The sequence below is a fragment of the Ictalurus punctatus genome, chromosome 2 (assembly GCF_001660625.3).
Source record: "Ictalurus punctatus breed USDA103 chromosome 2, Coco_2.0, whole genome shotgun sequence".
NCBI lineage: Eukaryota > Metazoa > Chordata > Actinopteri > Siluriformes > Ictaluridae > Ictalurus > Ictalurus punctatus.
Window position 1 is genome coordinate 21,298,143 of NC_030417.2, and position 26,633 is coordinate 21,324,775.

Sequence of the window (26,633 nt, forward strand, 5' to 3'; positions counted from 1 at the left end):
TCTGTCAGGACACAGCATGGCAGGCATTTCTCCTTCTGTACAGATGGCTCGCTCCTGTCATGTTTGCCAAGAGGTGTGGAAATAAACTAGTTCTCATCCGGTCCGTCCCTCTACTCAGCCTCACCCTTATGTTCAGTTTAAACATTAGAGATGGCGTAGATCACTATGAGAGAAAAATCTGACCACTGTAACCTGCAAGTGACCATCAGTCACGCCACCTGACATTTCTGTTTATTTTGCAATTGTATTTGTCTGCACAAAGTGTCAAATGTAGAGCTTCTGGCGAACATATGGTACAGTTGGGACGGGAGGGAACATTGAGGGGGAGTGAGAGAGGGTCACATGCCCTCCACTGTGCAGCTCATGGTGTTTGTGTTTTATTTAAAATTCACACCTGCAAGATCCAATTATAAAATGAGCCAATTATAAATTCCAGAGTCTGGTCTGTGTCTAAAATATAAGAAATGCAATCTGAAACACAATTCTGTTATGATTCTCTAAAATGTTTTTTAAAAACTCTGTGTGTGTGTGTGTGTGTGTGTGTGTGTGTGTGTGTGTGTGTGTGTGTGTGTGTGTCTCAGAGTGATGACGCCTCGGGTAGTGCATGGAACTGGATGTACTTTGTCCCCCTCATCATCATCGGCTCCTTCTTCATGCTCAACCTGGTACTCGGAGTGCTCTCTGGGTGAGTGTGTGTGTGTGTGTGTGTGTGTGTGTGTGTGTGTAGGAAAACATTTTTTTAATTGGAATTTTTGCTATTCCACATGAAGAAAATCAGTTTTTTTTTTTTACAGATTTTTTAAATTGCGATTTTTATTGAATTGTTGAAGTTCAGCTGTCACTCGCTTCAGTGGAAACCTTAAGGTCCTTTCACACTGAGCACGACACGATAAAGCAAAGCGAATTGCAGATGAATGGCACTTTCACACCGAACGCGAAAAGATTGATCGCTTTCAGCTAATTCATGCCTGAATGATAGGTGGCGCTGACTGAGAATGCATTTTACACCTGCACACTAGGTGGTGAAACCGACTATTCAGCTGATCGGCCTATTGCCTTTGACCACCGAGAAGAATAATTGCTTAAATGTTGGCGCATAGCACCACAACACAAATTGTTAAGAAGCACAGAAACTAACTTTTCTTATTTTATGTGTGTTTTGCCCAGAAAGGGAGGCGGAAAGTTTTTTGTATTTTTTAACAGCACCATCAAGCTGTTTTAGTATGAACGAAATAATGTGAAATATAATGCAACAACACAGTAGTGGGACAAAACCCCAGTTTAATGCCCAAGACTAGCCCACTTTGGTAAATGAAGTGACAGTTCAGTTCTTACCATCCCATTTTATTTATTACTGACATGTTTCAACAAGAATATAAGGATAAATAAATGAGATACTTGTTTTCTTCTACAAAATGTCCAACTGTAATGTTATGAAAGTAAATATTTCGGTAACACTTTCTATGAAGCTCATGCTTATAATGAATTATAGCCTCATTTATACCTATTTATAAGCAAGTATTACTGCTCTATAAGCACATTTATAAAGACACAAAGACCTATACTTCGTTGTAATAAGTTATAGCTACATTTATATAATTTTTTAAAAATTACTTATAAGTGATACTTGCTTTTTCAGCGCCCATGCTCATAATGCATTATACAACAATTTATAAGCATTAATTATTCACTCTTATGGTTCCATTAATGTATTCATAAAAATGCATTTTTATGATAATAAAAAAACTTATTGGTAATGCAGATTTATTTCTAGGTCAAATAAGTGAATTATTTTATATTGTTGTTGATAGTTGTGTTGTGCTGCCATTATAAATGCTTATTGTGAGTTATAATACAATTACTAACCTATATAAATGCATCATTGATGGCTTTAAGTAAAGTCAAAGCATAGGATGCAGTTTCCATAATGCAGATGTTAAGAAATCATTAAGATGAGCTTATTACACAAATAGAACATGTCCAGATGGCACAGACCACCAACCAAATACCTAAAATGGCACAAAATTCAAAACATGAGAATTTTAGCTACAAAATGTGCAATTTCACAAATAAAAAGTTTGAAACTTACTCATCTCATGTAGCCTTTACTGAAATCAGCACCAGAGCCCTGTTAGCACTGTCACATATGTAATATAGGCAGGCAGAAAGTGCTGCTTCCACCTCCTATGACTTGGATGTGGGATTGGATAAAGCCATCAATGATGCATTTATAGTTAGTAATAGTATTATAAGTCACAATATGTATTTAAAATGGCAGAACAACACATCTATCAACAACATATAAAATAATTCACTAATAGGATTTATTGGAAATAAATCTGCATTACCAATAAATTATTATAACTATAATATAATAACAATATAAAAATGCAGGCTGCATTTTTATGACTACATTAATGGAACCATAACACTGACTAAATAATACTTGTAAATTGAAGTATAATGCATTATGAGCATGGGCAGTGAAAAAGCAAGTAAGTATCACTTGTAAGTAATTATAACAACAATATAAATGTAACTATAACTGTTATTTTAACAAAGTATCGGTCTTTGTGTCTTTATAAATGTGTTTATAGAGCAGTTATACTTGCTCATAAATAGTTATAAATGAGGCTATAATTCATTATAAGCATGAGCTTCATACAAAGTGTTACCCATATTTGTTTGCATTCAAACAAATATGAAGTATTTCAGTAAGAAATATACTTTATACTATGGCATGCTACAATGGTTTGTTTATATCTCCATGGTACACGCACTAAAAATAACTGATGAGCTCCATTTTATCGGTAAAAGGCCAACTGGATGAAAACAGGAAGGAGACAGCAAATATCGCAAACTTTTTTTTACTCACTTTTACTTTGTCAATAACAGAAATGCACAAAAAGTAGATGGAAACTTGGCAAATGATAACAAGAACTCAATATCCATTCTCTTTTCTCTTCCGGAATATTCTTCTTTGGTGTTTACACTGGTTTTCAAAACAGCCTTCTGTGCTATAGCACCACCTATCTCGCCCTTTTGTGGAACAGCAGCGGCTCCTGGCACATGATCCAAAGTTCAAATCTAATTGGACGGCCCATTTCGTTGGCAAGCGACAGGGAAAAAAAATCTACACATTATACAAAAAAAAGGGTCGCTACGCGATTAATCGCACCCGGTGTGGACAGCTCCATAGGGATCTATTGTTTCTACTCAAGAGCGTTATTGCGTCAAACATTCGTGTGGCTTAATCGTGTTCAGTGTGAAAGGACCTTTACACAGATAAAATTACAGCTAAGTGTGTGTGTGTGTATAACACAGTGAGTTTGCTAAAGAGCGAGAGCGGGTGGAGAACCGCAGTGAGTTCCTGAAGCTGAGGCGACAGCAACAGATTGAGAGAGAACTGAACGGATATCTGGAATGGATCTGCAAAGCAGGTGAGCAGCTCCACAAATCCTTTCCCTAGCCTCTCCGTCAGCCTCTCCATCAGCCTTTCCCTCAGCCTCTCCATCAGCCTCTCCGTCAGCCTCTCCATCAGCCTCTCCATCATCCTTTCCCTCAGCCTCTCACTCAGCCTTTCTCCCAGCCTCTCCATCAGCCTCTCCATCAGCCTCTCCATCAGCCTCTCCATCAGACTTTCCCTCAGCCTCTCCATCAGCCTTTCCCTCTGCCTCTCCATCAGCCTCTCCATCAGCCTCTCCATCAGCCGCTCACTCAGCCTTTCCCCCATCCTCTCCATCAGCCTCTCCATCAGACTTTCCCCCAGCCTCTCCATCAGCCTTTCCTCCAGCCTCTTTGTCAGCCTTACCCTCAGCATTTCCCTCAGCCTTTCCCTCAGACTTCCATCAGCCTCTTCATCAGACTTTCCCCCAGCCTCTATATCAGCCTTTCCCCCAGCCTCTCATCAGCCTTTCCCTCAGCCTTCCATCTGCCTCTCCATCAGACTCTCCATCAGCCTTTCCCTCAGTCTCTCAATCAGTGTTTCCCCCATCTCATCCATCAGCCTCCCCCTGAGACTCTCCATCAGGCTCTCCATTGGCCTCTCTATCAGCCTTTCCATCAGTCTCTTCATTAGTGTCTCCATCAACCTCTCCACATCTCACCACACTTGCTCTGTGTTTGTAACTATATATTTTTTGTTTATATTTGTAATGTAAGCTTTGACATGAGAGTAAACCAAATGGAGAATTTCCCTGAGGTTGTAGTTGAGTTGGTGTAGTTGGCCAGGTGTAGTGGGGTAGGTGTGGTTGGATTAGTGCATTGGGGTAAGGCTTATTGGGGAGTGTATTTGGGCTGGTGTAGTCAGGTGAGTATAGTGAGCTAGGGATATTTAGGAGGGGTAGCAGGGTAAGGATAGTTGGGTTGGTGTAGTGCGGTAGGTGTAGTTGGTCAGATGTAGTGGGGTAGGTGTAGTTGGCCAGGTGTAGTGGGGTAGGACTATTTCGGAGGGGGTAGCAGGGTAGGTTTAGTGGGGTGGGCATAGTTCGGTTCGGTGGGTGCAGTGGGGCAGGTGTAGTTGGTTGGGTTAGTTTGGTGGGTGTAATGGGATGGGTGTAGTCAGGTGGGTGTAGTCAGGTGGGTATACTGGGGTAGGGATATTAGAGAGGGTGTAGCGCGATATGGCTAGTTGGGTCGATGTACTGGTGTAGGTGTACTTGGCCAGGTGTAGTGGGGTAGAGATATTTCGGAGGGGTAGCAGGGTAGGGATATTTGGGTTGGTGTAGTCGGGTAGGTGTAGTTGGCCATATGTATTGGAGTAGGTGTAGATGGCCAGGTGTAGTGGGATAGGGCTATTTGGGTGGGTGTAGTGGGGTAGGTGTAGTTGGCCAGATGTAGTGGGGTAGATGTAGTTGGCCAGGTGTAGTGGGGTAGGGCTATTTCAGAGGGGATAGCAGGCTAGGGATAGTTGGGTGGGTGTAGTGGGGTGGGTGTAGTGGGTTAGGTGTAATTGGGTGGGTGTAGTGGGGTAGGTGTAGTTGGGTGGGTCTAGTTAGATTATAGTCAGATTGTGTCAATGTTTGCTTTCCTGTTTCTCCAGAGGAAGTGATTCTGGCTGATGAGGACAATGACGGTGATGACCGGATGCCCTTTGATGGTATTTATATGCAAGCAAATCCTCTCTCTCTCTCTCTTGTGCTTCTCCTCTATCCTTCCTCTTTCTTTTTTCTCTTATCTGTCTCCTCTTTCTCCTCTCTCTCTTCTCTCTCCTCTCTCTCCTCTGTCTCCTCTTGCTCCTCTCTCTCTTCTCTCTCCTCTCTCTCCTCTTTCTCTCCTCTCTGCCATCTTTCTCCTCTTTCTCACAACTCCTATTCATCCTCTTCCTTTTTGCTGTTCTCTTCCTCCACATCATGCTTTCTCTGTCATCCTTCTCCTTGTGTGCTTTTGCATGTATGAAGGTGGACCGATATTGTGCTCATCTTGGCTTTGTTGAGGATGATATTGTATCTGTACTGTTTCCAGTTTGACCTGTGTGTGTGTGAGTGTGTGTGAATGAGGGAGTGTGTGTGTGTGTTTGTGAGCAAGTCTGTGTGTGAGAGAGAGAGTGAGCGAGTGTGTGAGAGCGTGTGAGAGAGAGAGAAAGAGAGAGAGTGAGCGTGTGTGAGAGAGAGAAAGAGAGAGAGTGAGCGAGTGTGTGAGTGTGTGTGAGAGAGAGTGAGCGAGTGTGTGTGTGTGTGAGAGAGAGAGAGAGAGAGAGTGAGTGAGTGTGTTATATGTACATTATATGTAGATGTGTTAAACAACATAGAACATAACACACTTTGTGTCAGATCACCCAAACTGTAATCGAGAAAATATATTGGAACATGCGACTGACAGGTGTTTCTTGTTACCCAGGTGTGTCCTGTTAGAATCACTGTTTAAATAAAAAATAGCTCTGAACATCTACTCTTGGTTTTAGCCTTCCATTTAACCTGTGAAGACTGCATTTGTTGGCAAAAAGTATAAGCCAACATGAAGATCAGAGAGCTGTCTATGGGAGAAAAGCAATCTATTTTGAAGCTGAGAAATGAGGGAAAGTGAATCAAAAGCATTGCACAAACATTGGGCATAGCCAATACAACAATCTGGAATGTCCTGAAAAAGAAAGAAACCAGTGGTGTACTGAGTAACAGACACCAAATGGGTCAGCCATGGAAAACAACAGCAGTTGATGACAGAAACGTTGTTAGAGCTGTGAAGAAAGACATAAAAACAACTGTCAACAACCTCCACAGGTCAGGGGTGAAGGTATCATAATACACCATTTGAAGAATACTTCGAGAGCAGAAATATTGAGGCCATATCACAAACTTCAAACCAATCAACAGCAATAAGTGTCAGAAAGCCAGACTGGAATTCGCAAAGAAATACAGAGACAAGCCACTAAAGTTCTGGAACCAAGATTAGCCTCTACCAAAGTGATGGAAAGGCCAAAGTGTGGAGAAAGAAAGATCTGCTCATGATCCAAAACATACAAGTTCATCTGTGAAACATGGTGGAGGTAGTGTCATGACTTGGGCTTGCATGACTGCTTCTGGAACAGACTCAATAATCTTTATTGATGATGGAACTCATGACGGTAGCACCAGAATTAATTCAGAAGTTTACAGGAACATTTTTTCTGCCAATTTACAGAGAAATGCATCCAAATTAATCAAGAGGAACTTCATCAGGAGGCAAGACAATGATCCAAAAGGCACTGCCAACTCAACAAAGGTCTTTACAAAGTGTAAAAGTGGAAGGTTGCAGACTGGCCAAGTGAATCACCAGACCTTAATCTAACTGAGCAGCATTTCACCTCCTGAAGAGGAGACTAAAGGGAGAAAACCTCAAAAACAAACAACAACTGAAAGAGGTTGCAGTAAAAGCCTGGAAAAACATCACAAAAGAAGAAACCAACAGTTTGGTGATGTCAGTGAGTCATAGGCTTGATGCAGTTATTACAAGCAAGGGATATGCAACCAAATATTAAGTGATATTTACTTTCATTTCCTTCAAAACGTATCTGATCCATTACTTTTGCTTGCTTAAAAAATTGGTGGTCTGATATAAAAGGTTATATGTTTTATCTTGTTTAACACATCTAGATGTAAATACCAGGAAATAAAAGCTGAAATTCTAAACTCTCATTACATCCATCAATTGATCTCAAAACCAAATGTCTTTGGTGTATAGCACAGATCTGAGTGTAGACTTTCATCTTTAATTCAAGGGGTTTAACACAAATATTGCATTAACCGTTAGGAATTACAGACATTTATTACAATCTCTCCATTTTCACAGGCTCAAAAGTAATTGGACAAACCAAGATTACGCATAAATATTAGGATTATTTTTAATACTTGGATACAAATCCTTTGCAGTCAATGACTACCGGAAATCTGGAACCCATGGACATCACCAAATGCCAGTTCCACTGGCACCCATACATGCCCATGCCATAGCACTACCTCCTCATGTTTGACAGATGATGTGGTATGCTCTGGATCATGAGCCCTTCCTTTCCTTCTCAATACTTTTCTCTTCCCATACTCTTCTGTTTCCATCAGTCTGGTACAAGTTAATCTTATATCAGAACTGGTCAGGCTTTTTTTTAGAGATTTGTTAGCAAAGTCTAATCTGGCCTTTCTCTTCTTGAGTGTTACCAGAGGTTTGCATCTTGAGGTAAATCGTCAGTATTTACATTCATGAAGGTGTCTCTTGATTGTAGACTTTGACAATGATACGGCTACCTCCTCTAGAGTTTTCTTGACTTGGCTAGATGTTGTGAAGGGGTTTTTCCTTCAACAAGGAAAGTATTATGTGTTCATCCACTTTAGTTGGCTTCAGTGGTCTTCCAGGCCTTTTGGTGTTGCTGAGCTCACCAGTGCATTCCTTCTTTTTAAGAATGTACCAAATTGTTGATTTGGCCACCTCTAAAGTTTCTACTATCTCTCTGATAGGTCTGTTTTTTTCAGCCTAATGATGGCCTCCTTCACTTGCATTGACTTGCATTGGATCGCATATTGAGAACTCCCATGAACAGCTACCGAATGCAAATTCAACACTTGGAATAAACTCCAGACCTTTTAGATCCTTAATAACATAACAAGGAAACAGGCCACACCTGGTCATGAAACTGCTGCTCAGTGAATTGTCCAATTACTTTTGAGCCTGTGAAAATGGAGGGACTGTAAAAAATAATTAGTAATAAATTAGTAATTCCTAAATGGTTAATACAAAATTTTGTTAATGTTAAAGTTCTTGAATTAAAGCTGAAAGTCTACACTTCGATCGCATCTAATTGCTTCATTTCAAATCCATTGTGGTGGTTTACAGAGGCAACATTACCAAAATTGTGTCACTGTCCAAATACTTATGGACCTGACTGTATTTTAATGTAAAGTCTCTTTCTGTTGAAGAATACTGATCACCTGACAGATTAAAATTTTTAATTTTTTTTTTTTGTCTTTTAAATAACATAATCCACACAAACATTCCAAAAGACACAGATTTAAATTCCTAAAAGCTGGACCATGATGCATTGCTGCTGTCTGTTGTGTGCAGGATCACGGAGAAGACCAACACTGAAGAAGAGCAAAAATGACCTGCTTAACCCAGACGAGGGAGACGGAGACCTTGCTTTAGGTAAAACTTCTGCAATGAAACAGTTTATTCAGTCATTCTACTCCCACTTGTGTGTGTTTGTAAGTGATGGGGTTAAAACCACATAAGAACATGACAACATTTTCAAAACTTTAACTTTTGTCCATATTTAGTCTCTCTTTCCCCTCACTTTTGTCTCTCAGGGTCTCCATTTGCTCGCGCCAGCCTGAAGAGCTCCAAGCTCGAGGGCTCGTCCTTTCGAAAGAAGGAGCGACGGCTGCGTTTTTTTATCCGTCATGTTGTGAAAACGCAGGCTTTCTACTGGACTGTTCTATGTTTAGTTGGTCTGAACACGCTGTGTGTGGCCGTGGTCCACTACGACCAGCCCGAGCTGCTGTCTGACTTCTTGTGTGAGTCCCATTAATGCTGCACTTATCCTTCTTCATCCCCTTTTCCTTAAACAATTGTTTAGTGCATTATCAGATAGGACTGTGAAGATTAGTTGACATAAGTGAGTCAAATATGAAACTTCATTAATGTGGATTTTTCTGGTATTTGTTTATTTAAAGGTTATAATGTAAAAGTACACAGTAATACACTTTTGAAGCTGTAGGAGTTGATGCTGTGATAAATAGAATAAATAGATAAATAAATAGAAATAACACTTTCAAGGTTTTTTTTCTTCACTTTTTCACTTTTAACAGTTATTTTTGTATTTTTAACAGTATAAAGATCATTCGCTTACAAGTCAGGAGGTCAGAGTGAATGCATAAAAAATGTTCCATGCCAAATTCAGTTAAACTTAAAAAAAAAAGAGTGTTTATTTAGGAAGTCAGAACCATTAAACATCCAAAATATCATTTCCATTATTTATAAGATCCTTGTGTTCTTCTATGTCTATCTGTCATTCTCTCTCTCTTTCTCTGTTCCTATGTTCCTCCCTATCTCCCTCTGATCTTTCTCTGGGACACAGACTTTGCAGAGTTTATATTTCTGGGTATTTTCATGTCAGAGATGTGTATTAAGATGTATGGACTCGGGACTCGGCCATATTTTCACTCTTCCTTTAACTGCTTCGACTGCATCGTAAGCTATCCTCTTGTATTATTACTTTTTAGTTGCTCACATCAGCCGGCTCTAAAAAAAATGCGTGTGTGTGTTTTGTGAAAGGTCATATGTGGCAGTATTTTTGAGGTGCTCTGGGCGATGATCCAGCCTGGGACATCGTTTGGGATTAGTGTATTACGTGCTCTCAGGTTACTAAGGATCTTCAAAGTGACCAAGTGAGTGATCTGTTAGTCCCTCTGACTTTTGTCCCTTTGTTGTCCTTCCATCTGCCCAACTGTATCTCTCAAGTCTCATGTCCTCTTAGTGTTTCATGTCTCTCTGTGTGTCTCATGTCCCTCTGTGTGTCTTGTGTTCCTCTGTGTGCCTCATGTCCCTCTGTGTGTCTTGTGTTCCTCTGTGTGCCTCATGTCCCTCTGTGTGTCTTCGGTTCCTCTAAGTGTTTCATGTTCCTCTGTGTGTCTCGTGTCCCTGAGTGTCGCATGTCCCTCTGAGTGTCGCATGTCCCTCTGCATGTCTTGTGTCCCTCCACATATATACAAGTCTAAACGATGTCCTTTAAGTGGCATTTCATTATTATGACTGTATGATTCTTTTAATAACGATAGAGATGATTTAATAATGATCATTTAAGAATGACACAATGAAAAACACATACAATGACTGTACAAATGAATATTATTTTAAATGAATGAAAGGATAATTTTTGTGAACTCCAGCCCACATATGCTGCCGTGTGCACAGTGCATGGACTGCGTGAGCTATGTGGATCAGTGGCTCTGTAAATGAAAGCAAATTTCTTTTGTTTGTACAGAAATATGGTTTTATTTTGGTGCTCAGTAAAGCAGTGGGTGTGTTGGGCGACTGGAGCAAACCAGTGATGAAAAAAAGAATAGTGCATCTCCTATTTGTATTATATTAATAAACATATTAATAAGCATTAACTTGTTTCTCAAAAAAGGGCAGAAAAAAGAAGAAGAATTTGTCTACCTTTTCCTTGGTCGAACATGTTGATGTTTTTGAGCAGGGTTTGAGATGTAGTTATTGTGGGAAATTTGCTGAAATGTGAGCAACCTGTCCCAGCATCAAACATGCACCTTACAAGCTACAAATGAAAGTATAATCTTCTTGTGCGCATGTGACTTTTTTGTTGTGTCCTGCCGAAAAACCAGTCCCGACATACATAGTCTGAAGTTTCTGGCAAGCTTTCTAAAAAGAATCACACAAAAAAGAATACTGTGTCTTCTATTTATATCTGTATTTGTAATTATTTAGGACGCTTTATCTGTTCAATCCAAATAATGAATTCATATCAGTTACATCCTTTGTGTGGAAGTTAACAGACCGTAATGCAGCCTGAATAAGACTGGAGAAATGACCTCACACTTTTTGCTGATAAGGATGTGGTGCTGCGTATAAAGGGAAAACATAAAAGCGCTAGACTTGGGGTGATTGATGATAATATCGGGGATCTGCGACGGACTACCCTTCTATCATGATGGCTGTCGAGTCGGACAGTTTAAATTGTCTATGGGAAAACATATGGTACTTGCATCTTTAAGATCGACAAAAATAAAGTTTGTTGGATTTCATAATGTGTATTTTACTTTCTCCTGCTTTGTATCCCGTATGAACCTTAATAACCTGCTGTCTGACTTCAAAGGAGAGCAACAAAACGAGCAGATAAAGCCACGAATATCTTCACTCTGGAAAGACGAATGGAGATTTAAATTAAGAAAATAAAGCAGCGTGTTGTTTATCAGGGCGACTTCATTATACACGAATTCAATAAGTATCCCCGCTGCTGCTCCCCACAGAGCACATGCATGTGTAGTTTATATAACTTTATTTACATTTTAAAATGAATTTAGTTATATAATAACTAATATGCTAATAATGCGTTATGTTTATTTACCGTCCTGACTTCCTAATCCATTCCTGACCTTGTTAATGGCCAAGTAAGCCAAAATAAAATCCCACTGACTAAACTCTAACGCTAGATTGCAGAACCAGCGTACGGTATTTTTTCTGTTTTAATGATGTAATGTGTACATGACATGTTACAAGTGTCTGGCCACGTCCCCTTTCTTTCTCCTCCTCAGAGCCACAGGGGGAGCTTTCGTCAATCTTTAGTCAACCTGCGATCATAAACATACCTTCTCACAAGCCTGTAAGGGGCTGCAGAAAAAAACTTTGAGAGACATCGTATCACTGCCTTAGAGATCAGGAATCAGAATCTCTTTAATTTGTAACATACAAGGAATTTGTTGTGTAACAGACCAGACAAGTGCACTGACTGTTAACAAATAGACATTTAACTAAAGGCAATTTGAAATGAAAATAGAATAATAAAGTAGAAGATTAGATATAATGAAGTAATTGTGAAAGTAACCAAAGATGAAGAAGTGAAAATGTATGCAGTAGTGCAGGGTGTGAGGAAACAAAAATAAAATAATGATTGTTTACAGTACGTTACAGAATGATATGAACACTGTAGCGCATTTGTGCTGCAGAGGAGTGAGAGCTACAGAAATGGAGGCAGAAAAAAAAAGTTCATTTCGACTTTTTTCATTTCGGTTTCGACTGTAGTTAGTGAGCGCCTCGGCTCAGGGGAAAAGCTGTTGGTGTTTGTTGATGTGCTGGCTTTGATGGCCCTGAGTCTTCTTCTAGAAGGAAGCGGCTGGAAGAGGTGATGTCTTGGGTGAAAGTCGGTTTAAAAGACTGAAACAGTTGAAAGTCGGTTTAAAGGCGGGTTTAAAGTTAATTTCATATTTGCAAATACTTGTGATTTTTTTTAAAACACGTTTTTTATGCTGCTCATCCCGTATATTATCATACTGATGATTATTTTCATCTCAGGTACTGGGCCTCCTTGAGGAATCTGGTGGTGTCTCTGCTGAACTCCATGAAGTCCATCATCAGCTTGCTCTTCCTCCTCTTCCTCTTCATCGTGGTCTTTGCTTTGCTTGGCATGCAGCTGTTTGGAGGACAGTATGTAAAGCATATTTCCAGTCTCATGTAGAGCACTAATTCAATACATTTTGTTTTACTGTGGAAATGAATGTTTACTTATACTTTGCTTATTTTTGTATGTATTATTCAGTGAAGCACATTTCAGTTTATGAAGAGACTCTTGTTCGGAAAATACACTGATATGTGAAGCAGAAGTAAAATATGGAGACATCTCTGTTATAACTATGTTACAGATGTTACAGTAACTCATGGAAACATTTTGAAACATTTTTCCACCAGGTTTAATTTTGAAACAGGCACACCGCCAACAAACTTTGATACATTTCCTGCAGCAATAATGACCGTGTTTCAGGTGAGCAATGCAGAATAACAGTAAACACTAATAGCACAAAATAATACAAACTACACACAAATGTTAAACCGATGTTTCTGTGTGTGTGTGTGTGTGTGTGTGTGTGTGTGTGTGTGTGTGTGTGTGTGTGTTAGATTCTGACAGGTGAGGACTGGAACATGGTGATGTACGATGGCATTGAGTCTCAGGGAGGAGTCAACAAGGGCATGGTGTTCTCCATCTTCTTCATTGTTCTCACACTCTTTGGCAACTGTATCCAGATTAAGATAGATTACACACACACACGCACAAACAGACACACACACAAACATACACACACACACGCACACACATACATACACACACACGCGCACACACACACACACACACACACACAAATACAAGTTGTTAGGTTCCTTAACATTGTTTAGATACGTTGCTGAATGTGTTCTTGGCCATTGCTGTAGATAATCTGGCCAATGCACAAGAGCTGACCAAGGTACTGAAAACAAACACACACACACACACACACACACACACACACACACACACACACACACACACACACATATATATATATATACAAATGCAGTTTTAAGCTGTGTTTTACCTCCGTGTAGGATGAGCAGGAGGAAGAGGAAGCAGCCAATCAGAAAATGGCTCTTCAGAAGGCAAAGGAAGTGGCGGAAGTGAGTCCACTGTCTGCTACCAATCTGTCCATTGCAGCGTGAGTAACTATCTCACACTCACACACACACTCTTACACACATTCTTACACTCTCTTACACACTCTCTTACACACTCTCTCACACACTCGTATGCACTCTCTCACACACTCTTACACTCTCTTACACACTCTCTTACGCACTCTCTTACACATTCTTACACACTCTCTTACACACTCTCTTACACACTCTCTTACACACTCTTTCACACACTCTCTCGCACACTCTCACGCTCTCTTACACACTCTCTCACACACTCTTACACTCTCTCACACTCTTTTACACACTCTCTTACACTCTTTTACACTCTCTCACACTCTCTCACACACTGTCTTAAACACTCTCTTACATATTTTTGTACACTCTCTTACACACACTCTCTCACACACTCTTATGTACTCTCTCACACTATCTTACACACTCTCTCACACTCTCTTACATACTCTCTTACACACTCTCACACACTCTTTCACACGCTCTTACACACTTTCTTACACACTCTCACACTCTCTCTCTCACACACACATACATACACACACACGCACACTTTTACTGTCACTCCTCTCTCTCTATTAAATTCAGTTTAATTAAATTCCTTTCAAAGGTTGCTTTATTGGCATGATAAATATTAACATTTGTATTGCCAAAGCTTGGATACAGACTTTGGAAACATTTTTTTTTTTAAAAACTACTGAAATAAATAGAAACAAATGTATATACAGCCATGTGATTATGTATATACAGTCATGTTTCCACAGTGCCTATTAATAAAGGTGATATACTCAAATGACACATAAAATCGACATTTTATAGTAATTTTCACAATTTAAATGAACAATACACAGATCAGTCACATGGAAAAAGGAAGTACACCCCTACATTTATCACACCTTCAAATCCATAAAATTAGAATCAGATATTCAAGATTGCGTGCCAGTGATTAGAACCACTTGAACCCCTTTAATTTATAGTGTCTGGTGTTCCCTTTGCTATTGAGGTGTGTGGTGTCATCATGCCAAAAAGATCTCCAAATTATTTGAAATACATTATTCCACTGTAAGTAAAATAATCTACAAGTGGTGCAAATTTCAAACGACTGCCAATTTGTCAAGGACTGGCCTTCCCAGCAAATTCAGCCCAAGAGCAGACCATCTGATGCAAAAAGAAGTCTCTAAGAACCCGAGAATTTCATCACAGGATCTGGTAGTACGTTTTGCAACTGTTGGTATCAAATCGCATGCGTCTACAATCAGAAAGAGATTGCACAAATTTAACGTGCATGGGAGGCGCACACACAGGGCCACGGTGGGAATCGAACCCCCGACCCTGGAGGTGAGGCGAACGTGCTCAAGGAATGGCTCAAAATGAAGAAATGGAGGGTTATGGAATGGCCTAGTCAAAGCCTGGATTTGAATCCCATTGAAATGTTGTGGAGGGGATCTGAAATGGGCAGTACATGCAAGAAAACCCTTAAACATCTTGCAACTGAAAGAATATTGCATGGAAGAGTGGTCAAAGATTCCAGCAAGCCTGGTGGACAATTATGCAAAACGCCTACAAGAAGTTATTTCTGCTAAAGGGGGCAATACTAGCTTTTGAGGCCAAGGGTGTACTTGCTTTTTCCACAGAAGAATATCACATCTATTGATATTTCTGTTGAATAAATGATTGAAAACTTAATCTTCCTTGTGGGTTTGTTCAAGTATCAACTTTATTTATAAGGCAACAATTTTCAAGGGGTGTACTTGTTTTTTTTCATATGACTATACATACGACAATAAAGTCAAAAAGAAACACTAATGATGTGTGTGTGTGTGTGTGTGTTATATATATATATATATATATATATATATATATATATATATATATATATATATATATATATATATAAAGATGAAGTGGTCACTCCCTGTCCCTCACTGGTGGCAAGTGTGTGTGTGTGTGTGTGTGTGTGTGTGTGTGCTGTGCTGCTAGTGTGCAGATCTGCGCTCCCCCAGTAGGTGGGGCAGTTTGTCGGGGTCTGAGAGGCAGCTAAAATTGGAGATGATTTTGTTCATTTTGGTGAAGAATTAATTTGGAATGTGGTTATATTTAGTGCATTCAGTGAGGAAATGCAGCTCTGTCTCTATTTTATTTTGTGTGCACTGCTGGCACAGTCTCTTCATCTGGGCAGCAAGACTGCCTGTGTCAGTCTGTCTCAATGGCCAAGCGGTGCTCGCTGAATCTGTATTTTGTCAAGGTGTTTCTCAGTTTTGGATCAGTCACCGTGCTCAGATAATCTGCCATGCCGTACTCTTTGTTTAGGGCCAGATAACACTGCATTTTACTCTGGAGTTTAGTTTGGGTTTCCCAATAAGCCAAATAGTTTATTTTCAGGGTTTTCGCACCTACTCATACCTCCACCTCAGTCCCCTTCATGGAAAGTACTGTAGAAAGAGCCCTCTTCCAAAGCAATCTGCTGCAGTAACCCCTCAGACTTTTAACCTACTACTGTAGACATAACCATCAACAGCATTGGTTCACTTTTTTCCAGAATGATGTTTATTTTAGGCAGTAACTTTTCCCGCTTGTGGTGGGAGCGCGATACATTCATGAATTTTCTAGCTGGACAGGCAAAAGTAGCCATTTGGAAGTCTCATAGACTAAAAACAGAAGGAAGATACATCAACACCGTGAGCTTATTTAAAGCCTAGTAGAGTCATGGATCACAGGTCTCTCACCCTCTTATTTTGATCCCTCTCTGTATCGCTCTCTTTCTCTGGGATTTGAACTCCTTTGTTAAGTAGTAGAGTTTTGTTTTTGATTTTCAGTGTGAGTGAAAGGTTGTCCACCTGCATCCTGTCCTCCATGAGAAACCTCACATGGGGATCACTTTAAACTGGCAACAAATTCCTGTATGCTCAGGCATACTTGGACAATAAAGCTGATTCTGATACTGTGTGTGTGTGTGAGAGAGAGAGAGTGCGAGTGAATGTGTGTGTGTGTGTGTGTGTATGTGTGTTTGTGTGTTAGAGAACTGTCTCTCATCTGGTGTTTCCCTCCTCAGCGTGACAGTTCACTCTGAGCGTCTCAGCACCTCTGAACCCTTTCTGCAGCGGTATTTATTTATTTCTACTCTTTGTGTTTTTTGTTTGTGCTTCAGTGGCTCTTTCCTTCTTTTGTTGCTTTTAGTTTTATATTTTTCACACATGACTCTTATACTAGTTTATTACTTATTCTTCATCCAAAAAGGCCCCTGTTAAAATGTATTACTTATCATAAGCTCTCTGCTACCCTTGTGGTGTCACTGTATGAATAGCAGGTCTGCAGTGGCTGTGTGAGTAGATTAGGCTAGTCGATGGTGGTAATCCTTCTGTTGATTTGATCTTCACAACCCCTTTAATGTCCCTAATCTTTTTTGTTTCTCTTTCTGTCTCTTGCACTGCAGTAAGGAGCAGCAGAAGAACCATAAGGGTTCTAAGTCGGTGTGGGAACAGCGCACTAGCGAGCTCCGGAGGCAGACACTGATGACCAGCAGGGAGGCACTGTACAATGAGCTGGACCCTGAGGACCGCTGGAAGGCAAGTGGAGGGGGTTAATATGGGATTGTGTGGGTTATAAGAATAAAAGAAAGAAAGAAAATATTGACTGAGACAGGACTTTTAATCAACAATGTTGTTAGGTTCCATGATTTTATCCACATTGAATTAATGATGGAACATTCATAATTTTTATCTTTCATGCATCATATTTATGTTGAAGTCCCAAGCTGGATAGCAGTGTACTAAGTAATAATACCTAAAATAGTCTTATACAAACTTTAGAGTATATAATTATATATGTGGATGTTGCTTTATTCATTGTAACCAGGAAATCTGATCAGACTGACACTATTTTGATCATCTGGTTTCTTCAAAATATTCATCTACCAGCAATGTTTCAACTCTTAAAAAAATGTTAGAAAACACTGTATGTTTAAGGAGTTTGTGATATGTTGCCTCAAACTGTGTCTGTCCCCACAGGTATCATACTCCCGCCACATCCGACCTGATATGAAGACTCACCTGGACCGGCCGCTTGTGGTGGACCCTCAAGAAAACCGAAACAACAACACTAACAAGAACAGGCCAGGTGAGGAGCTTCTACACAAACGGCCTCTGTTCCATTCTACAGTAGTAGGTGGGGGAAGAGGAGGAGGATCTGCTCCAGCCCAGACTCTGGAGAGAGGAGAATCCACAGAGTCTCACCAAAGCTGCAGGAAGGCTGAGAACCAGAGGCATGCTGGCACAGAGGGCACTGAGGTGAGCACGAGGGATCCACACCGGAAGAGAGAGCATCGCGGGCAAAGAACTGGACGCTCTCACCAACACCGCAAGGTTGTGGATGAAGAAGCTGAGAATGGTGGAGGAGGCAGGAGGCACCGAAACAAGTGCATAGAGGGGGGTGTGGAAGGCGAGCACGCAGACGGAGCTGAGAGGAGACAGAGGTGTCACCGACATGGAGAGAAAGAAGGGCGGAGGGAAAGAGGAGAGCAGGGGGAGAGGGGCCGACACCGCAGGAAGTGAGTTTATTTTTACACCAGTTTTTCTCATTTATAAGTATAAATACATTCTCATGCTCTGCTGTTTTGTCTGTACTTGCTCTCCGTCCTGGTTCTTCTCTCTCTCTCTCTCTCTCTCTCTCTCTCTCTGTAGGGAGGGCCCTACTTTGTCCACCACTCGCCCCATTCAGAAGACTTTGTCTAGGCAGGACAGCCAGTACAGTGAGGACCTGGACAATGTGATGAACAGTAAGCTTGCTACCCAGCCACTGGTTCCCTCAGATCCCCGTGGGCCAAGCAGCCGCTCCACACTCCACTCCAGCCTCCTCAGCCTGGTCAGCAGCACCCACGGTTCCCGCCTGGCTCCCATGGTCACAGAGAGCAGTTTTATTCTCACCGACCCTGCCTCCACCAACATTCATCTGGATGCTAAGCCAGACTACACAGCCATAGACATGCCACCCATGTTCCCTTCTGCCAATGCCATTCTGCAAGGTGAGAAAGGAATGTAAAGAGAGATTGGAGAATATAAAAGTGTACAGATATTGTACGTGAGGTGTCCTGGAAGACTTAAACATTTAATGCTCACAAAACTGCAGCACTGTAATAAAAATGAGGAGCTTTCAAAAAATGTAGAAGAAAACAGTTACTCTGGAAGGTCGTTATCTGTCATTTGATTTGTGCACATCTGTCTCAGCTCTTCTCTACTCTTTATCCCCCAGTCAATAAGAATGCCAATACAGAACCTCTGCCTAAGAAGGAAGATACAAAAGGTGACGATGATGATGATGACAAAGATGACGGAGGGCCTAAGCCTATGCCCCCTTACAGCTCTATGTTCATCCTGTCCACTACTAACCCGTGAGTTCAGCACTGTGTAACTCCACTAACACCTCAGCGTGCTGGCTGAGACAGAGTACAGCTGAGACAGCTTGCAGAGTACTTAGAATCCATACAATACTACAAAGCTATAAGTACACAGCTCTCAAACTATATCAACACAGGAATATACAGCATCTATCCTAAAAACCCAAAGTGTGTATACACAGCACCCAACATCTCATAACTAAAACATAACTACACATCTAAACTACTCCACACTAAACTGACCTGACACTACCCTCACACTAATCTACTTTGACACTAAACGTTCCTGATATTACTCTGTGCCAGCCCCTGGATACATGATAAATGCTTAAAGCAGCAATAATTTCATACTGCTCCAGGCTTGTTTATTCTGTTTCATGATGGTTGAACAGAATGGCTATGACTGGTGGTGAAACTGATGTTACTGGTGCATCTTGTTACTGGTCACTTGCCTGCACTGCACTGCCATGTGTTCTGTTCTCAGCTGGTTTTCATCTCCGAGATCCTATGTTTAAATCTGTGTGTGTGTGTTTGTGTGGGTGCATGCGTAGATTTCGCAGGTTGTGTCACTATATCGTGACCCTGAGGTACTTTGAGATGTGCATCCTGCTGGTCATTGCTATGAGCAGTATTGCTCTTGCTGCTGAAGACCCTGTGTGGCCCGAATCCCCCCGGAACAATGTGAGCCAGCTCTTCTGCTCCATCTGTTCTCTCGCTACACTGCTGTGAAATCTGTGTTTCCACCAGTGTGGAAACCAAATCTGTAATGTATACATCTATTTGTCCAGTGCTATTGCCCTCGATACTGTAGCACAACACCATGTTCCTTTTCTCAATCTGCAGGTTCTGCGTTATTTTGACTACGTGTTCACAGGTGTGTTCACCTTTGAGATGCTTATAAAGGTAAACACCTTTAACACCATCTTAAACACCTTCTCTCAATGTACAAGGGAGCTGCATCCTACATAACCAATTGGATATTTGTAACCATGTTATGATATCCCTCCCTCTCTCTTTCTCTCTTTCTCTCTCTCTTTCTCTCTCTCTTTCTCTGCCCCTTTCTCTCACCCTCCTTCCCTGTCTGTCTGTCTTTCTATCTGTCTCTCTCACTCTTAGATGGTGGATCTGGGTTTGGTACTTCATCAGGGCTCATATTTCCGTGACCTGTGGAATATTCTGGACTTTATAGTGGTCAGTGGTGCCCTGGTAGCCTTTGCCTTCACGTAAGTGTCCTTCAGGACCCTTAACCATGTCCTGCTGTATCACTGTGGTCTTGTGTCCTCAGTCTTTTTCTTTTCTCCCCATGCCTGCTGCCTGTCCTTTGTTCTCCTTCTGTTCCTATAACCATGATGCAGCCAAATGGTTCCTGGACCCCCTGGAGTGCCAGTTGTCCTTCCACTCACATAATCTTTCTCACAGACTTGAAATTTCTCTTTCACCCTTATCTGTCTGTTCACTTTCTCTGTTGTGACATGCTCTTGCTGTCTGTATCTTACTAGTATACCTATTTCAACTCTTATTCACCCCAGAATCCATTACAACTGGCTCAACATATTCCCAGGCACCATTCTATAGGAGTGAAGACTCAGGGCTCTTGTAACCCTTTAATGCCTAGATGCCCACTTCTGTTTCCATTTCCTAAACCATGTGAAATCCCAAGCACAGGAAGGGAAACACTAGAGAAATATAACCAAAGTCTCCAGGTAGGGATGAGGAATTGAGGAGGTAAGGAAAGGAGGTTTGGTAAACCATAGGGTGTAGCAACATGGCCTCATTGAGAAAAAATGTGTGCAACACATTAAAATTCTTTAGCAACTTCATTATTTAGCTAGGTTTAGAGATTTTCTGTTCAGATACACCAGTAAAACTGCTAAATTATAACATGCACAGTGAGTTGTAGTGTAAAAGAGAAAAAAATAACCAAAATGGCCTGCACTTGAGCTGGATGTTACAGCTGAACATCTTGAACGTCTTTAGTATGCAAGGGTTCAGTAAGTACAAGATGCTAGATATGCTCATGTCCTCAGAGCTGGACCAGCAGGCAGGACAACACACTGGGAGGAGACACTGTGGAACCTGATAGCACTGGGCAGAAAAGATCCCCAATAATGCTTCATCAAGCACCTCAGTGGAATGAAAAGGTAGATTCTGTTGAACATCACAAAGGGGATGAGCAGAACTATTCTGAATGTTCTCTAAAAGTGCTACCATACTCTTCTGTGACTCTGGCTTGTGTGGGTTTAGACTCAGGCATATGACCAGTTTACCGAGCTACATGATGTCTCCTATAGTTATGGTTCCATTTTCTGTGAGTTAGGTTTTAAAGACAATTTATTAAAATGGTACTGTGGCCAGAATAATTGCACTATGAGAGTCAAGTGACCTGTGAGACTAAATGAGCTTGACCAAGGCAGAAACACAGGAACAGGGGAAAAAAGCCTCTGGAGTTGATCCTTATCAAAGTGTTGACTCTGTAACGGAACATGCAGCAGATAGAGTTCACAAATAGCTAATTATTTTATTTGTTAACTTTGCATTCACGCTCACTTGATTCTGTAGTGACCACATTCACTTCATAAATTAACCTAAGCCCTTCTTCTTCTTCCTCTTCTGGATTTTGACTTAAAGCTCCTTGTCAATGGGTTTGTTTTGGTGAGTTCATCATACCTCATACAAGAACAATCCTCTCCTACTCCCTCTCCTCCACCCATCCTCTCTCATTCTCTACATTCATGCCCAGAAATAGATTTGTAACCCTCAGGTGCTCCGGGGTGTCGCTGGTGCCCTCTGGCTGTGAGTGGTGATGTCTACTCCATGTATGTTGTAAATGGTAAGATTGGTAGATGTTGCATATTTATATCCTCTGTGAGTACCTGTTTGTGTTTGTACTAGATTAGGTGTCCACATATAACACAACTTGCACTCTGTTCCATCATTTTTTGTGAATTCTTTCACTATCTCATATTGATGTTTTCCCCCCTCTTACATTCTTCCCCTATTTCAGTATGTCTGTGTTTTCTGTGCTCTGTCTGTGTTGGTGTTTGTGTTTGTTTTTCTGTGCGTGTTGTCTGTCTCTCTGGCCGTCTCTGATCCTCTCTGGTTTGCACACAGCGGAGGAGGTGATGGAGAAGGAGAGGGGTAATGTCTCTTTCTCTCTCTTTGTCTGTCTCTCTGATTGTTCCTCATGCCTGTTACACAGCCAGATTCTCCTACTCTTCACCTGATTTCCTTAATCCATACTGCCATGCTTTCTCACACATAGAACACAAAACCAAGGGCAAGGCTGGCTTGTGGTGCATAATGTCACTGGCCAAAGCCTAGCCAAGCAGTTTAACTTTGTTGATGGCTAAAAATGCGCAGGTAAACTCTTGGTACACCCTGCTGTATGTGGACACCTAAATGTGTTAACATACGTATTTGTGTCTATGTGTTTGTGTGTGTCTGTGTTTTGTTTGAAAATTCTAACAGGCAAACTGTCCAAAATACTTTACACATGTTTTAGGAATAAAAGTGGATATTGGAATAACTGTAATGATAAACACATTTGACTCAGAAATTGCAATTTGTTTGTTGAAGCAATCATGACAGACTTACTGACTGATCAGCAGACTAACATTGATTTATTTGGCGATTAACATATGGAAAGGCAGAGCCATGGAAACCAACAAACAAGGAGACAGACAGACTGACTAATAGTTTCTTTACTCTCTAGACTGCATTAAGATGTATCTTACCTGGCATGAACCTGTGCTCACACAGACAACATGATAACACAATTATAGCCAATTGAACAGCCTGCCTCATATAGCGATTTTGTCTTTGTAGATGTGCAACTTCACTTTAACGAGCACAAAATCTAATTAGCCAGCCATTTATTGTCTGGAGAAGAATACTCACTGGAGCTGATCTCTGCTGGGCCAAATAACTGCACAGTAGAGCAACTGCTATTACATTACACACAAAATACACACCAACCTGAGTCAAAAATAATGTCCTGTTCTCTATTCTATCGAAAATGATACAACTTTTTAGTCACACTTTATTTTAAGGAATAATTAAGGGTTAATTAATATCTCGTAAATGGTTTATTCACTATGAATTAACATACACATTTGAATTTGAATGTAAAGAATTAATATTAAAATGTTTGTGCATACTATAATATGGGACATGTCATGTAGTGTTAGTGGCTTCAGACGTCAGCAGAAGTCACTTGGTGTCACATAGAACTTACAGGTACAGTCCCCTCTGAAAGTTTTGGAATAGTAAGGCCATTTTTTATTTTTTATTTTTGCTATACACTGAGGACGTTTGGGTTTGAGATCAAAAAATGAATAGATCAGAATTGCATCTTTCATTTCCTGATATTTACATCTAGAACATGGCACCTTTGGAGTCAGACCACCCCGTTTTTAAATGAACACAAAGTATAGGAACAGATAAGTCTTAAAGTAAAAGCCATGTAATATTTGGTTGCATATCCCTTGCTTGTAATAACTGCATCAAGCCTATGACTCACTGACATCACCAAACTGTTAGTTTCTTCTTTTGTGATGTTTTTCCAGGCTTTTACTGCAGCCTCTTTCAGTTGTTGTTTGTTTTGGGGGGTTTCTCGCTTCAATCTCCTCTTCAGGAGGTGAAATGCTGCTCACTTGGCTTAAGGTCTGGTGATTGACATGGCCAGTCTAAAACCTTCCACTTTTACCCCTGATTTTCCTTTGTTGAGTTGACAGTGTGTTTTGGATCATTGTCTTGCCTCCTGATGAAGTTCCTCCTGATTAATTTGGATGCATTTCTCTGTAAATTGGCAGACAAAATGTACCTGTAAACTTCTGAATTAATTCTGGTGCTACCTTCATGAGTTCCATCATCAATAAAGATTATTGAGTCTGTTCCAGAAGCAGTCATGCAAGCCCAAGCCATGACACTACCTCCACCATGTTTCACAGATGAGCTTGTATGTTTTGGATCATGAGCAGATTATTTCTTTCTCCACACTTTGGCCTTTCCATCACTTTGGTAGAGGTTAATCTTTGTTCCAGATCTTTTGTGGCTCATCTCTATATTTCTTTGCAAATTCCAGTCTGGATTTCTGATTCTTACTGCTGTTGAGTGGTTTGCATCTTGTGGTATGACCTCTGTATTTCTGCTCTCAAAGTCTTCTTCAACTGGTGCATTGTGTTACCTTCACCCCTGACCTGTGAAGGTTGTTGGTGATGTCACTGACTGTTGTTTTTTGGCGTTTTCTTCACAGCTCTCGCAATGTTTCTGTCATCACCTGCTGCTTGGTTGAATTGTTCCATGTCTGGTTGTTAGTATACCACTGTCTTATGGAGTGTGAACTGTGTGTGTGTGTGTGTGATACAAAGGGGCAGATTTCAGGGTCATAAATCTAGACAGGAAATTGTCACTAATTTACACATTCATTCAGGACTTCATGCACATGTACATTCACATATATGGGTAATTAACTGTAGCTAATCTGCACTGATTAGCCATAACATTAAAACCACTTGCCTAATATTGTGTAGGTCCTCCTTGCAGATCCTGAAAGTCCTGTAAGTTGCAAGGTGGGGCATCCATGGATCGGACATCCATGCTCGATCAGATTGAGATCTGTGGAATTTGGAGGCCAAGTCAACACCTTGAACTCTTTGTCATGTTCCTCAAACCATCCCTGAACAATGTTCTCAGGGCGCAATTAGGGAATACTGTTGCCATGAAGGAGTGTACTTGGTCTGCAACAATGTTTAGGTAGGCGGTACATGTCAAAGTAACATCCACATGAATGCCAGGACCCAAGGTTTCCCAGCAGAACATTGCCCAGAGCATCACCCCACCTCCAATGACTTGCCTTCTTCCCATAGTGCATCCTGGTGCCATCTCTTCCCCAGGTATGCAATGCACACGCAGACGGCCATCCACATGATGTAAAAGAAAACGTGATCCATCAGACCTGGCCACTTTCTTCTATTGCTCCATGGTCCAGTTCTAATACTCACGTGCCCATTGTAGGTACTTTCGGTGGTGGACAGGAGTGAGCATGGGAACTCTGACTGGTCTGCAGCTATGCAGCCACATACACAGCAAGCTGCAATACACTGAGTGTTCTGACTCCTTTCTAGCCCAGCTTTAACTTTTTCAGCAGTTTGTGCAACAGTAGCTCTTCTGTGGGATTGGACCAGACAGGCTAGCCTTCACTCCCCACAGGCATCAATGAACCTTGGGTGCCCATGACCCTGTCACCGTTTCACTGGTTGTCCTTCCTTCTACCACTTTTGCTAGGTACTAACCACTGCATACTGGGAATATCCCACAAGACCTGCTGTTTTGGAGATGATCTGACCCAGTCGTTTAGCCATCACAATCTGTGCCTTGTCAAAGTCACTCAGGTCCTTACGCTTGCCCATTTTTCCTGCTTCCAATACATCAACTTCGAGAACTGACTGTTCACTTGCTGCCTAATATATCCCAACCATTGTCAGGTGCCAGTGTAATGAGATAATCAATGTTATTCCCTTCACCTGTAAGTGGTTTTAATGTTATGGCTGATTGGTGTACTGACTATTGTGTTTTGGGAGGCACTAGGAAACTGGAGAACCTGAAAAAAATCCACATGGACACAGGAACAACATGAATTGATTTGGAGACCCTGGACCTGTGAGATGGCAACACTACGTGCTATACCAATATACCACCTATTTAAATGCTTTCAGTCTGAAATCACCTTCAAGAAGTTCATGCTTCAAAGCTGAGCAGGTTAGATTAGAGCTCTTGGGCTGTTGCATCTAGACCAAACACTTTAGAACAAATACTTGCTGTACAGACCACAAAAATCAGGAGGTAGAAAGTGCAGATGAATTAAGACTATTGCATCTTCAACATTAATATAATGTAGCATAAAAACACATACCAAAAATAAAATCTAAATTTATTATATTCCAAGTATGAAATAAAGATCCAATAGGCATGTGACAAAAGGGAGTCAGTTGCTTAACAATGAACAGTAAAATGTATTAAGTATCAGTCTCACGTTGATTAAGGACTCTATACCTGCAGTAATTAGCTTGGCCGGTAGTTTATTAGACTGCCTAGCAGTAAGAGTGGTCCAGAAGTCTGACCATGGATCCCAAACCCAGCCCTAGGTACCATACCCCTTCCATTCCACTGTTCACAGTTAAGCAGTATTTACTAGTGAATCAGGAACTACGAGCCTGAGAAGAAACACGTGAAAACTTTCAGAAGAATTAATTGGCAAATTTAAGTGATATTTGACGGTATTGATTAGTCTAGCCTCGTTTGTGCTTGGGCCTGTGACCTGTTTACTGAATGTGAGTGTGGATTTGTCACGTTAACCACTCATCTGTCTGTCAGTTTATGATTAATTGTAAGAAAAGGATTGTGGTTGGTAATACAGCAAATACTGGAACAGTGCTAGACCCGTGGAGTGATGTTGTAATTAATTCTGCACAGATTCTGCAGAGGGAACAGGTCTCTCTCCAGTGTGTGAAAAGAAACCTCTGAAGCTGTTGATTGGCTAACAGAATAGGCTTGATACACTTCCATAATGATGATGATAAATCAT

The 26,633-nt window shown here is 41.0% G+C and overlaps 1 protein-coding gene across 1 annotated transcript in view; it reads left to right on the plus strand.

Moving 5' to 3' along the window:
- The window catches only part of cacna1aa (calcium channel, voltage-dependent, P/Q type, alpha 1A subunit, a), a 108,417-nt gene that overhangs the window by 27,529 nt on the left and 54,255 nt on the right, over positions 1–26,633 (plus strand). The window contains exons 7-25 of the mRNA XM_053673874.1: positions 582–685; positions 3,325–3,440; positions 5,042–5,098; positions 8,530–8,610; positions 8,772–8,978; positions 9,542–9,654; positions 9,739–9,851; positions 12,493–12,624; positions 12,886–12,958; positions 13,093–13,210; positions 13,369–13,436; positions 13,558–13,664; positions 17,090–17,222; positions 17,664–18,202; positions 18,336–18,676; positions 18,904–19,042; positions 19,600–19,729; positions 19,892–19,951; positions 20,165–20,271. Coding sequence (XP_053529849.1) covers positions 582–685; positions 3,325–3,440; positions 5,042–5,098; positions 8,530–8,610; positions 8,772–8,978; positions 9,542–9,654; positions 9,739–9,851; positions 12,493–12,624; positions 12,886–12,958; positions 13,093–13,210; positions 13,369–13,436; positions 13,558–13,664; positions 17,090–17,222; positions 17,664–18,202; positions 18,336–18,676; positions 18,904–19,042; positions 19,600–19,729; positions 19,892–19,951; positions 20,165–20,271 — 2,738 coding nt within the window. The remainder of the gene's footprint in view (positions 1–581; positions 686–3,324; positions 3,441–5,041; positions 5,099–8,529; positions 8,611–8,771; positions 8,979–9,541; positions 9,655–9,738; positions 9,852–12,492; positions 12,625–12,885; positions 12,959–13,092; positions 13,211–13,368; positions 13,437–13,557; positions 13,665–17,089; positions 17,223–17,663; positions 18,203–18,335; positions 18,677–18,903; positions 19,043–19,599; positions 19,730–19,891; positions 19,952–20,164; positions 20,272–26,633) is intronic.